Genomic DNA, 12,520 nt, shown 5'->3' on the forward strand with positions numbered 1-12,520 from the left:
CTATTGTAAAAGAAGGTATAACCAGGATACAGTATTGTGGGAACAAACAAAGTTTGCCAATCATAAGGGTAAGTCATAAGTCATTATGCAAAATTCTCCAATTGAGGACAGAGAAACAAAAATTGTGAGGTATTTCGTGTAAATGGGCATACCACAAGGGCAGAGTTTAAACAAGCAAAACGTTCGATCTACATAACACTCCGTTGAGAGTGGTCTCCAAAAGTTAGTGTTATCGCCAGGGCAGAAAGAGCAGCTAATCAGGATGATGAACTGATTCGGCTATTGGATCCAACAAAAGAAATCCACCAGGATATCCATCAAAACACTCCTTTCTCTGCAGTTCAGAGAGGGTTTATTACATTAATTACTGGAAAAACTCAGGTCTGACAGTATCTGTGGAGAGGAAGACAGTTAACGTATCGAGTCCATATGACTCTTCTTCTGAACATCATCACTGTTCTGATGAGTCATTTGGACTCGATACATTAACTGTCTTCCTCTCCACAGATGCTGTCAGACCTGCTGAGTTTTTCCAGCAATTTTTGTTTTTGTTTCAGATTTCCAGCATCCGCAGTATTTTCCATTTACTACATTAATACCTGAAATTATCTTATGAAGAAATGCTGGACAGGCTAGGCTTGCATCCGCTGGAGTTTAGAGGAGTAAGAGGTGACTTGATTTTTTTATTCGTTGTGGTTGTCGTTGGTTTGGCCACCATTTATTGCTCATCCCTAATATTGAAACATATAAGATCCTGAGGGGATTTGACAGGCTGGATGTGGAAAGAACGTTTCCTCTTGTGGGAGAATCTAGAACTTGGGGTCATTGTTTCAAAATAAGGGGTCTTCCATTTAGGGCAGAGATGAGGAAATGTTTTTTGAGGGTTGACACTTTGGAATTCTCTTTCTCTCTCGACTGTATCCAATGTATTTACACTTTTCCTTAAATGAGGGAACCAGTGCTCTACAGAGTTCTTCAGATGTGGTCTCACCAATGCCCTGGATAACTGAAGCATAACCTCTTCTATTCAATTCCCCTTGCAATAAACGATAACTTTCTATTAGCTTTGCTAATGACTTGCTGAACCTGCATACTAACTTTTTGCAATTCAGACATTAAGTGACGGTGTTGAACGAATACTTCACATCCGTCTTCACCCAAGAGAATGAGGATGAAGGTATGGAACTTGGAGAGAGAGAGACTGAGAGGTTCTTGAGCAAAATGATATATGGAGTGACAAGGTATTGGAGGTGTTAGGCTTAAAAGTGGACAGATCTCCAGGTCTGGATGGCTTGTGTCCCAGACTGCTGAGGGAGGTAAGGGAGGAAATCACAGGGGCTCTGGCCCAAATTTTAATTCCTCTCTGGCCACGGGGGAGGTGCCAGAGGACTGGAGAACAGATAATGTGGTTCTGCTAATCAAGAAGGGTTGTAGAGATAAGCCAGGGAACTACAGACCAGTGAGTCTCACGTCAGTGGTAGGGAAACTATTGGAGAAAATTCTGATGGAGAGAATCTATTTCCACTTGGAGAGGCAAGGTTTGATCAGGGATAGTCAGCATGGCTTTGTCAGAGGGAGGTCATACCTAACAAATTTGATTGAAATTTTTGAGGTGACGAGGTGTGTAGATGAGGGTAGTTTATATGGATTTCAGTAAAGCCTTTGTCGAGGTCCCACATGGGAGGCTTATAAAGAAGGCCAATGCACATGGGATACAGAGTAATTTGATGAGATGGATTCAAAATTGGCTTAGTTGTAGGAGACAGAGGGTGATGACAGAAGGCTGCTTTAGTGACTGGAAGCCAGTGTCCTGTGGCGTACCACAGGGAACTGTGCTGGGTCCCCAATTATTCGTCATTTCTATAAACTGCATAAATGACTGTGGGGGCTAGGATTAGTAAGTTTGCAGATGACACATAGATTGGCTGGGTGGTTAACAGTGAGGTTGAGTGTCTTGGACTACAGGAAGATATAGATAGGATGGCCATAAAAACAAAAAACTGCGACGCTGGAAATCTAAAACAAAAACAGAAATACCAGGAAAAACTCAGTAGGTCTGGCAGCATCGGTGGAGAAGAGCAAAGTTGACGTTTCGAGACCTCATGACCCTTCAACAGAACTAAGTTGAAATAGGAAAGGGGCGAAATATATGCTGGTTTAAGAGGGGTGGGGTGTTGTTGGGACAAGCAAGCAGTGATAGGAGGCGATAACCAAAATATGTCGCAGACAAAAGAACAAAGAGGTGTTGAAGGTGGTGATATTATCTAAAAGAATGTACTAATTAAGAGTGGAGAGCAGGACAAGCAAAGTAGCTCTAGTGGGGGTGGGGTGAAATCACCGATGGGTGGAATACATTTAAAAATAATGGAAATAGGTGGGAAAAGAAAAATCTATATAAATTATTGGAAAAAACAAAAGGGAGGGGGAAGAAACGGAAAGGGGGTGGGGATGGAGAAGGGAGTTCAAGATCTAAAGTTGTTTGATTCAATATTCAGTCCGGAAGGCTGTAAAGTGCCTAGTCGGAAGATGAGGTGCTGTTCCTCCAGTTTGCGTTGAACTTCACTGGAACGATGCAGTAGGCCAAGGACAGACATGTAGGCAAGAGAGCAGGTGGTGTGTTGAAATGGCAAGCGACAGAGAGGTCTAGGTAATGCTTGCGGACAGACCGAAGGTGTTCTGCAAAGCTGTCGCCCAGTCTGCATTTGGTCTCTCCAATGTAGAGGAAACCGCATTGGGAGCAACGAATGCAGTAGACCAAGTTGGGGGAAATGCAAGTGAAATGCTGCTTTACTTGAAAGGAGTGTTTGGGCCCTTAGACGGTGAGGAGAGAGGAAGTGAAGGGGCAGGTGTTGCATATTTTGCGATTGCATGGAGAGGTTCCGTAGGTGGGGTTGAGGAGTAGCGGGTGATGGAGGAGTGGACCAGGGTGCCACGGAGGGAACGATCCAACCGCCTCCTCTTCACCATGGACGTCCAATCCCTCTACACTTCCATCCCCCACCGGGTTGGTCTGAGGGCTCTCAGCTTCTACCTCGATCAGAGGCCCGAACAATCCCCATCCACCACTACTCTCCTCCGTCTGGTTGAACTTGTTCTCACACTGAACAATTTCTCCTTCAACTCCTCTCACTTCCTCCAAATAAAAGGTGTGGCTATGGGTACCCGCATGGGCCCCAGCTATGCCTGTCTCTTTATGGGGTATGTGGAACATTCCTTGTTCCAGTACTACTCCGGCCCCCTTCCACAACTCTTTCTCTGGTACATCGATGATTGCTTCCATGCTGCTTCATGCTCTCGTCAGGACCTGGAAACATTTATTAATTTTGCTTCCAATCTCTACCCCTCCATTGTTTTCACATGGTCCATCTCTGACACTTCCCTTTCTTGACCTCTCTGTCTCAATTTCTGGTGATAGACTGTCCACCAATATCCATTACAAGCCTACCGACTCCCACAGCTACCTCGACTACAGCTCTCCACACCCCGCTTCTTGTAAGGACTCCATCCTATTCTCTCAGTTCCTTCGCCTCCGTCGCATCTGTTCTGATGATGCTACCTTCAAAAACAGTTCCTCTGATATGTCCTCCTCCTTCCTTAACCGAGGTTTTCCACCCACGGTCGTTGACAGGGCCCTCAACCGTGTCCGGCCCATCTCCCGCGCATCCGCCCTCACGCCTTCTCCTCCCTCACAGAAATATGACAGGGTCCCCCTTGTCCTCATTTATCACCCCATCAGCCTCCGCATTCAAAGGATCATCCTCCGCCCTTTCCGCCAACTCCAGCATGATGCCACCACCAAACACATCTTCCCTTCGCCCCCCCCGGCGGCATTCCGTAGGGATCGTTCCCTCCGTGACACCCTGGTCCACTCCTTCATCACCCCCTATTCCTCAACCCCCACCTACAGCACCTTCCCATGCAAACGCAAAATATGCAACACCTGCCCCTTCGCTTCCTCTCTCCTCACCGTCCAAGGGCCCAAACACTCTTTTCAAGTGAAGCAGCATTTCACTTGCATTTCCCCCAACTTAGTCTACTGCATTCGTTCATCCCAATGCGGTTTCCTGTACATTGGAGAGACCAAACGCAGACTGGGTGACAGCTTTGCAGAACACCTTCGGTCTGTCCGCAAGCATTACCCAGACCTCCCTGTCGCATGCCATTTCAACACTCCACCCTGCTCTCTTGCCCACATGTCTGTCCTTGGCTTGCTGCATTGTTCCAGTGAAGCTCAATGCAAACTGGAGGAACAGCACCTCATCTTCCAACTAGGCACTTTACAGCCTTCCGGACTGAATATTGAGTTCAACAACTTTAGATCTTGAACTCCGTCCTCCATCCCCATCCCCTTTCCATTTCTTCCCCCTCCCTTTTGTTTTTTCCAATAATTTATATAGATTTTTCTTTTCCCACCTATTTCCATTATTTTTAAATGTATTCCACCCATCAGTTATAGCACTAGGAAGTTCTGAGGAACAAAGGGACCTTGGTGTGTGTGTCCATAGATCTCTGAAGTTGCAGGGGCATGTTTTTGGGGTGATGAAAAAGGCATATGGGACACTTGCCTTTATCAATCAAGGCATAGATTACAAAAGTAGGGAGGTCATGTTGGAGTTGTATAGAACCTTGGTGAGGCCTCAGCTGGAGTACTGTGTGCAGTTCTGGTCACCACATTACAGGAAGGATGTGATTGCACTGGATGGGGGTGCAGAGGAGATTCACCAGGATGTTGCCTGGGATGAAACATTTAAGTTATGAAGAGAGGTTGGATACACTTGGGTTGTTTTCATTGGAGCAGAGAAGACTGAGGGGTAATCTGATCGAGGTGTACAAGATTGAGGGGCATGGACAGGGTGGATAGGGAGCAGCTGTTCCCCTTAGTTGAAGGGTCAGTCATGAGGGGACATAAGTTCAAGGTGAGGGGCAGGAGGTTTACTGAACAAATAGCCTGTCAGCTTGTGTGACTTATTTTTCTGTCATCTAAACAGTTGCAGAGTATATTTGTTTAGTTTTTGACATAAATGGCTGATGTAGACTGCAAAACTGAGAGTAGATCGCAAAAAAAACAATGGAAATAATGCAAACTAACTGTGCTTCAGTTCTCATCCTGCCATCTACTGGCATGAGCTGAAATTTTTTTTCTCTTTTGTTATCCCATTTCTTCCTTTTGACTTTTTTACATTCAGGCAAGTTGTTTGTGGCAACTGAAACAGAATGGTTAGGGTAGAATGGTTTTGCTCTATCCCTTCCCTCACTACTCCTCCCTCACCCTGGAGGCAGATTAGTTGATGAGCAATTTTAACTTTAATTTCCATTTTCCTTTGGAAATGTGTAAGTAGTTGGTGCTCCAATATTTAAGCACTTATTTTTAATTTTTTTTTTCTGTTGAGATTTCCTTCTCTTGCAACTAATGGACATTTTTTTTTTGCCTTTCAGCATTAATTTTAATCAAGATGCATCCTTAATCTGTGTATCAAGTGATCATGGGACTGTTCACATTTTTGCTGCTGAGGACCCCAAAAGGAATAAACAATCCAGGTAATTGGCATTTGGCAATGAGATTTAAAATGCTTGTGCAACATCTTAACTTAAAATTAATCATTCAAATTAAGCAATCATTGCAAATTTGCCTCTGGCGCTGTTTTGGTTGGACTGAGCTGCCAGACAATTTAATCCTTTTGAGCAAAAAAAACCCCCCTTGAATTTAGAATATTATAAGGAGAAGCTTATTTTGAAATTCAAACAAATGAATGATAACTTAATAGCTTTGTGCCGTAATTTAAGAACATTAAACATTTTCAGAAAAATCTGAATTTGAGCTCTTGTAAGTGTAAGAGTAGGCCATTCAGCCTCTTGATCCTTTTCTCCCATGTGATTTAGACATTTGATCTATATTTCCAACTGCATTTACCAACTTTTGTTTCATCTTCCTTGAGACCCCTGCCTAACAACAAAAAAAAACTATTGCTCTCCATCATAAATTTCGAATCACTCAGGATCCCAAAACCCAGCTACCAGATTTTTACTGCTTTTTATGTGGCAAAAGTGCTTCCTGATTTCACGCATAAAATGGCCTAGGTGTAGTTTTAGTATTGACGTCTCTTATTCTGGACTCTCCGACCAGACAAGATACTTTTTGAATCTACCCTATTGAACCTAGTAATCCTTTTAAATACCTCAATTACATCCACTCTGTTACCTTCTAACTTGAGGGAAATACAAATCAGGATTATTCAACCTGTCCTCACTATTTAACTCTTAAAGCACTGGCATAATTCTGAATCTCCACTATGCTCCTCCTAGGTCAATATATCTTTACAGAAGTTTGACACTAAAAAAACCGGTGCAGCACCCCAGATCAGGACTGACAACTGAAACATCACCACCTCACTTTTGAATTCCAATCCTCTTGAGATAAGACCTTTCTGGTTTACTTTTTGTACCTGTGTTGGAGTGCTCGGACCTGTTGCAATCTGTGGGCAGAATGACCAAAATTGCAGATTTCTCACCCAGTGTTGCATGCAGCCACAGTGTATTTGACATACTCTGGATCCAAAATACTTTTCTAAAGGGTGGGGGTGGGAAACTTTGCATTCAATAAATTTATAGATGAGTTTTAGCAGTCACTAATTTTTCTCCAATTCTAATTGCAGTTTAGCATCTGCAAGCTTCCTTCCAAAATACTTCAGCTCTAAGTGGAGCTTCTCCAAGTTTCAGGTTCCTTCTGGCTCGCCTTGTATCTGTGCCTTTGGTACTGAGCCAAATGCTGTTGTAGGTAAGTTCTGTTCTTTTCCATCCAAGTGGTAATTATGTAATAATAGAGACCCACAGAACATTTGTGGTGATGTCAGTATTTTTATTGCAATAGAATTTTAAATACATGATTTTTGATTATTCTTTCACCAAATACTTTAGCAGAATCAAAACTTCTAACTCTGAAAAAAGCTACATAAAGCTTTGTTCTTGTGTAAAAACAGGCTTAGGAATACAAATACAAATTTTGTCAAATGATACAATATGAAAGTCTAATTGGGAACTGTTTTCTCTTGAGTTGAAAAGGCCTGTTTAAACTGATGGGTCCAATATTATTTGAGGAATAAATACCCTTTCCTTGAAATCTGCCTGTATAATTTCAGCCTCTATCGTCAAAGTAAACAGCTTCCTAACTACCAATCTTGTTTCATGACAAAGTCCTTGTTTACAATTCAAGTTTGTAGCAATACTATAACGGCTCCTTCCCTGAGTCTAAGCTGCTGCAGTGGGATGCCTATTGAAGTTAGACCGAGAAGTACTGGAGGGTATGAACTGTTATCATCGTCTACATAAAGTCGTGCCGCAGTATTTTTTTTTTATTCACCTGGCAACTTTTTCTAAAATTTTTTTCATTCAAATCTAATGAATCTTCATTTTTAGCATAAAGGTGAACTTTCAAATGTAATATTGAAAACATCAATAGTTTCACCAAATAGAAAATCGGCACAATTGGACTCTTCGGAAAAAGTTTACTGGTATCCCGGTTGAATCTGAATTTTCCATCCCCTAGTCTTTAAACACTTTTTTTTCTTTGTGTTCCTCTCATGTTTTTTTAAGTTTGAATTTCTTAAATTGTAGCCATTTATTGCTTTTGTTTAATATAGCTTCCTACAATGTACCCTCTGTTCTAGGAATAACGGATGGGAGCTGTCAAATCACATCCAGCAATGCAATTTTCCCTCAAATATAATATCTTTATTATTAAATCATTACTTAATCCATTGCTAAGAAATAATTTTGCTAGATATTCTTTCATGAAAGACTAATGGAATCAAAACGATCAGACAAAAGAAGAGGGCACTCAGGATGGTGATTTGTGCTTCATGTGGTGTTAACTCTATATTAATACAATTATGCGGCTCTTCCTTGAGGCTTTTCCCTACTTGTTTGATGCTCTGTAGCTACAAAGCTGAAGAGAGAAGATTTTTTATTAAGAGCTTCCATCTGACTCAGGAGGCTTCAGACCAATCCACATCCAACAGCTTGCTCTGAAAACGCACACAGTTGTCAAAATGTGAGCAAATAGTTGTCCAAATCTGAGCAAATTCCACCACAGCAACTGAGACAATCTACGACATACTTTTTTAAAAAAAAAGCCAGTTCACCATACCTCCAAATATTAATGGATCCTTTAAAAAAAAGAATTCCAGGATTCCGATCAACTGCCAAAAACTCTGTTCTTCCTTGGGCCATACCCTATTTGTTTTGCTGAAATCCGTCCATTAGTTTTTGAGCTATATTATTTGCGGACAAACTGACTAATGGGCAAAAAGATCCCATCTGTCCACTTCAGTGGCAGAAGTTTTTAAAAAATAAAAGTCAGGGAGACCCAGAAAAGGAAATGCAGTCTGTTACTGCACTTGTTTTCTGTCCTGAAGCCATTTTAAAAAATATCCACGCTAATGCTGATCCTCCTACTTCATGGGCCTCAATTTTGTTAACCAGCCTTTTAAGTAGTTGAATTTGTGATCCTTGCTCTGTGGGAATGCTTTAGTGTTTGGTGAGCATATTGACGCAATGACATGTTGCAGCTGTGAGCTGACAGTTGGCTGAATAGATGATAAAACATTTCATTACAACATTACGGCACCATTTATATGGAGTGGAGCAATGTTTGCCAGCCGCTGCTCACTAAACACACCAACAGACACACTTCTTAAACTGACCAATCAAAACAGTCTGGACAGATAAAAGCTGTGTGTTATAAATTGAAATGTGTATGCATAGTTTAAATGTATTATATTGCAGCTCCTGTGTCTGTCTCTATATCATGCTTCATAATTCAAAAATGCAAGAATTCAACTAACTAATAGTGTACTATTAATAAAGCACAAAACAGAATCAAATCGCCCAACTTAAATCAAAATCTCTTGGTTGTCGTTTTATTGTAGTAACTGAAATTTTTTAAAGTTGAAAATGTTAGCATTTTAAACCTGGAATTTTGGATCCTATTCAGATGAATGTTCACTATTTCAACAGTTTTTAAAATAACTACCTGAGGAAGAGATTAGAGCGCCTCCATTTTACTTTGTTTATGCTGAGGACTTGTTTGCATAAAGATGTTTTCGACTAAGCGTGAGGCACACCTTTCCTTGCACCACAATATTTGAATTTGTTTTTCTAAATTGTTTTAAACCACCTGGTGAATGCATTTTTTTCTTTTTGGAACGAGAGATTTGCATTGATAACAGTGCTTTTTCCCCAACTGCCAAATATTCCAAAGCACTTTACAAAAAGGTATCTCATTGGCTGTAACATAGGAAATGTAGCAGACAACTTTCTCACAGCACTGTGTTAACAAAATATTGAAGAATAAACACTGGCCAGGACACCAGGGATAACGCCCCTGTTTTGCTGAAATAGTGCCATGGGATCATTTACATTTTATCTGAGAGGACAGCTGGGGCCTCAGTTTACACTCACCTGAGAGATGGCATCTCCCACAGTACAGCTAACAGATGCAGGGAAAACATTATTTGTTACATTTTATATAATATATATAAATCCACATACTTTGTTTCCATCGTGTGTCTGCCATGAAGTTTGAAGCTGAGTTCCTTTTAATACTTGGAAATCCTAGAGCATGGTTAATGGCTACCAAAAGCACAATCAAGTGAAAACTTCCGCTATTCAACGTTTGCATACTAGAAAAAGTTACAATTGCACATCAGTAGTTTTTTTTTAAAGTTGTACATCTTTAGTTAATTCTAATGTAAGGTAGCAGTGTTAACCAACCAAATAATTTCCTCTTTATTTTTTGTTCATTTTATGATGAGATTATTTTAACCTTTATTTAATTTCAGGTAGTTATAAAAATGCTGAACAGAAACTAATTTTCCTTAGAAATAAAGTTCAGCAATCTGGTCTGTTCTGTTGCAGCAATTTGTGCAGATGGCAGCTACTACAAATTCTTATTCAACACCAAAGGTGAATGCACCAGGGATGTCTATGCCCAATTCCTGGAAATGACAGATGATAAGATATGATGGCAAAAGATATGAATGCGGATAATTACTTTTCAAACCGGTCTGCCTGTTGCTTTAGCCTGCCACCTAAAAGAGGAAAAAGTGTTACGTGACTAAACAATGATAAAATGAGGAATATAATGAACCTCCAGCAATGGACCACTAGGCAGACAGCATACAGATGTCTCTGTTTATTATTTTTTTTTTATCATTTTCCAATTCTTTTCTGGAATGTTTTGGGTTGGGGGAAGAATCCACTTTTTATTAAAATGAATAGAAACACTTAAACTTTGTGACCATAAGGAAGTAACCAATCCTTCAAACTTTTCTTTCATAAAAGAACTCTTGAACTGATTGTGCCTATTTAAACTTGTTTCTTTGTGACTGGATCTTTACGGTATGAAATTTTGAAGCAGGTTTTTCCTTAGTTTGGTTTGCTTGCTGACACAGGAAATTAACATTGCCTAATGTGAGCAATTACTCGTCAAAGACGCAAGCCCAAAGGATGGTACGGCATCTCAACTCTGTTCCATTCTAACTATATTTTGTGGCCTGTGAATGTGAAAAGCTTAAATGGACATCAAATTGCACAATCCTGTTAACAGCTAAATTGTTAACTTCAGGTCAGCTCATGGAGTTAAGTGCACAGTGAATTTTGCTTTTCCAGTTTGAAATCCATGAGTACAGAAAGTTATATTCTGGTGTCTGCTTAGAACAAGTTGCCCAGTTTGTTATCATAAGTTTTGTGCTAAATGTATGTACAGTACAAAACTCATTTCTAGTTACAAAATGCTGTTTTTAATGTAGTCTACACACTAATAACTTGTATATTGCTGATGTAGATTAATTTTTCTTTGAAAGAAGGCCTGATACTTTTTTTTTAAAGGAAAGGTGAGATTTATTTTTGTCTGATGGGGATTCAGACATTTGTACTTGTCTGTATCTGGTGCACTTCAGTGAATAAATTGGCATCCATGTTGAGAACAAATCACTGTAGTTTTTGCAGAATAAACTAATACAAACCTCTACATTAAAATTTAGTGGCTTAAAACTAATTTTGTATTGATCACCTTTTGCATTCAATCTAACTTTCAAAGGGTAAGCAATCTTATGAATTTATTTGTTCCCTAAATTTGACAACTAAGTTTAATTTTAACCGTTGTAATAGTTTAACCTAATTAGACCACCACAAACTCTTAGAAAAATCCTCCCTGTGACCTGACTTAACATCCAGTTTGGGTTTCAATTTCATTAAAGGCTGGCAAGTAATCAAAAGCTTTTTCTGCAAATATTTCCTTAATCAGACTGGGTGTTTGAACAAAAACTAGTTCATTAAATGCATAGCATTTTATTAAATATTTTGGCAGTTTTTGATCAGTGGTATCTTGTAGGAAAGGATTACTTAGTATGATTGTTATCCCACAGGGTTTTTCCTGGAGATTGTCAGAATAGACCTAAGTGAAAACTGACTTTCTTTCAAATGTTAAAGTCTATTTATTTATCCAGACTAATGTAGATTTATTATGAATTTTCTGTTGGCATGTACAGAGATATGGTTCATATGTGGAGGTGGTCCAATAATATTTGCTATATTTTATGGACAGAAAAGGTTCACAAATGTAACTGACAAACTACTGTTAATCAGCAAAGTTACACTATAATCTTTCCTGCTTTTATAGAATTTAAAATATGTGCAGCACTGTACCTCAAACATAATACAGTTTGAAATTGTAATTAATAGGACAACTGCATGCAGACATATTGAAAAATTCAGCTTAAGGTTTCTACAAAACTGCTTCCAATAAGCTTCAGGAAATTTACAGTTGAAACGGCATTGGATTAAGCGTGCTGTTACATGTAATTAACAGTTTTCACTATAGCTTTTACTATAGCTATGTTCCTGTAATTGTACAGTTATTGAACTGAATCTAATGAGTTCTTAAGATAACTTCATAATGCACCTTTCTTTGCTAATGTTAGCCAGTGTTTTGAGCACCCATTGTTCATTCACTTCTGGGTTCTGTAGTGTAAATTAAAATCAAGTAAAAATGATGTACATACAAGCGTGTGCCTGTGTAAATTCTGTTAATGAGAAAAGCTCACAGTTGTGTCCACTTTTTACGAAAAATGTTTGATTGTATTAAATTTTTTCACTAATTTGTTTGACCCATGTCATTTTTTTTGTATTTTATCTGGTTTCCACGCACTAATAAGATCATATGTAGTAACTTTAAACAATTAATTTGTACTATTGCAAGGAAGATGCAGCATTAATTCTAAACTACTCTCGGTCCAAAGCATAATCCAATTGGGTTGTGCTTAATTTGTCATCTTTCCTTATACTACATCATAATATTTAATTTAATTTATAGTTTTAGTTGGATGGGGTTAAAAAAGGCTGAGAAACTGGTAATGAAAATAATTGATGGATTCTCTTTAAATAGGGTAGAGATATTTGCAGCACTAGTTCTATGCTTTGCAATTCACCTAATTGAGCCCCATTGTAAAGCATGTTTGTCATT

At 39.4% G+C, this 12,520-nt stretch overlaps 1 protein-coding gene across 4 annotated transcripts in view; it reads left to right on the plus strand.

The window, feature by feature from the left end:
• The window catches only part of wdr45b (WD repeat domain 45B), a 42,047-nt gene extending 29,892 nt beyond the window's left edge, over positions 1 to 12,155 (plus strand). For 2 of the 4 annotated variants that reach the window (XM_041217205.1, XM_041217208.1), the window contains exons 8-10: positions 5,437 to 5,538; positions 6,654 to 6,775; positions 9,837 to 12,155. In XM_041217205.1, coding sequence (XP_041073139.1) covers positions 5,437 to 5,538; positions 6,654 to 6,775; positions 9,837 to 9,964 — 352 coding nt within the window. In that variant the 3' untranslated portion in view covers positions 9,965 to 12,155. The remainder of the gene's footprint in view (positions 1 to 5,436; positions 5,539 to 6,653; positions 6,776 to 9,836) is intronic. The other 2 variants (XM_041217206.1, XM_041217209.1) reach the window with 1 other exon arrangement.
• Positions 12,156 to 12,520: the final 365 nt, after the last annotated feature.

The sequence above is a fragment of the Carcharodon carcharias genome, chromosome 22, assembly GCF_017639515.1.
Source record: "Carcharodon carcharias isolate sCarCar2 chromosome 22, sCarCar2.pri, whole genome shotgun sequence".
NCBI classification, from domain to species: Eukaryota; Metazoa; Chordata; class Chondrichthyes; order Lamniformes; family Lamnidae; genus Carcharodon; species Carcharodon carcharias.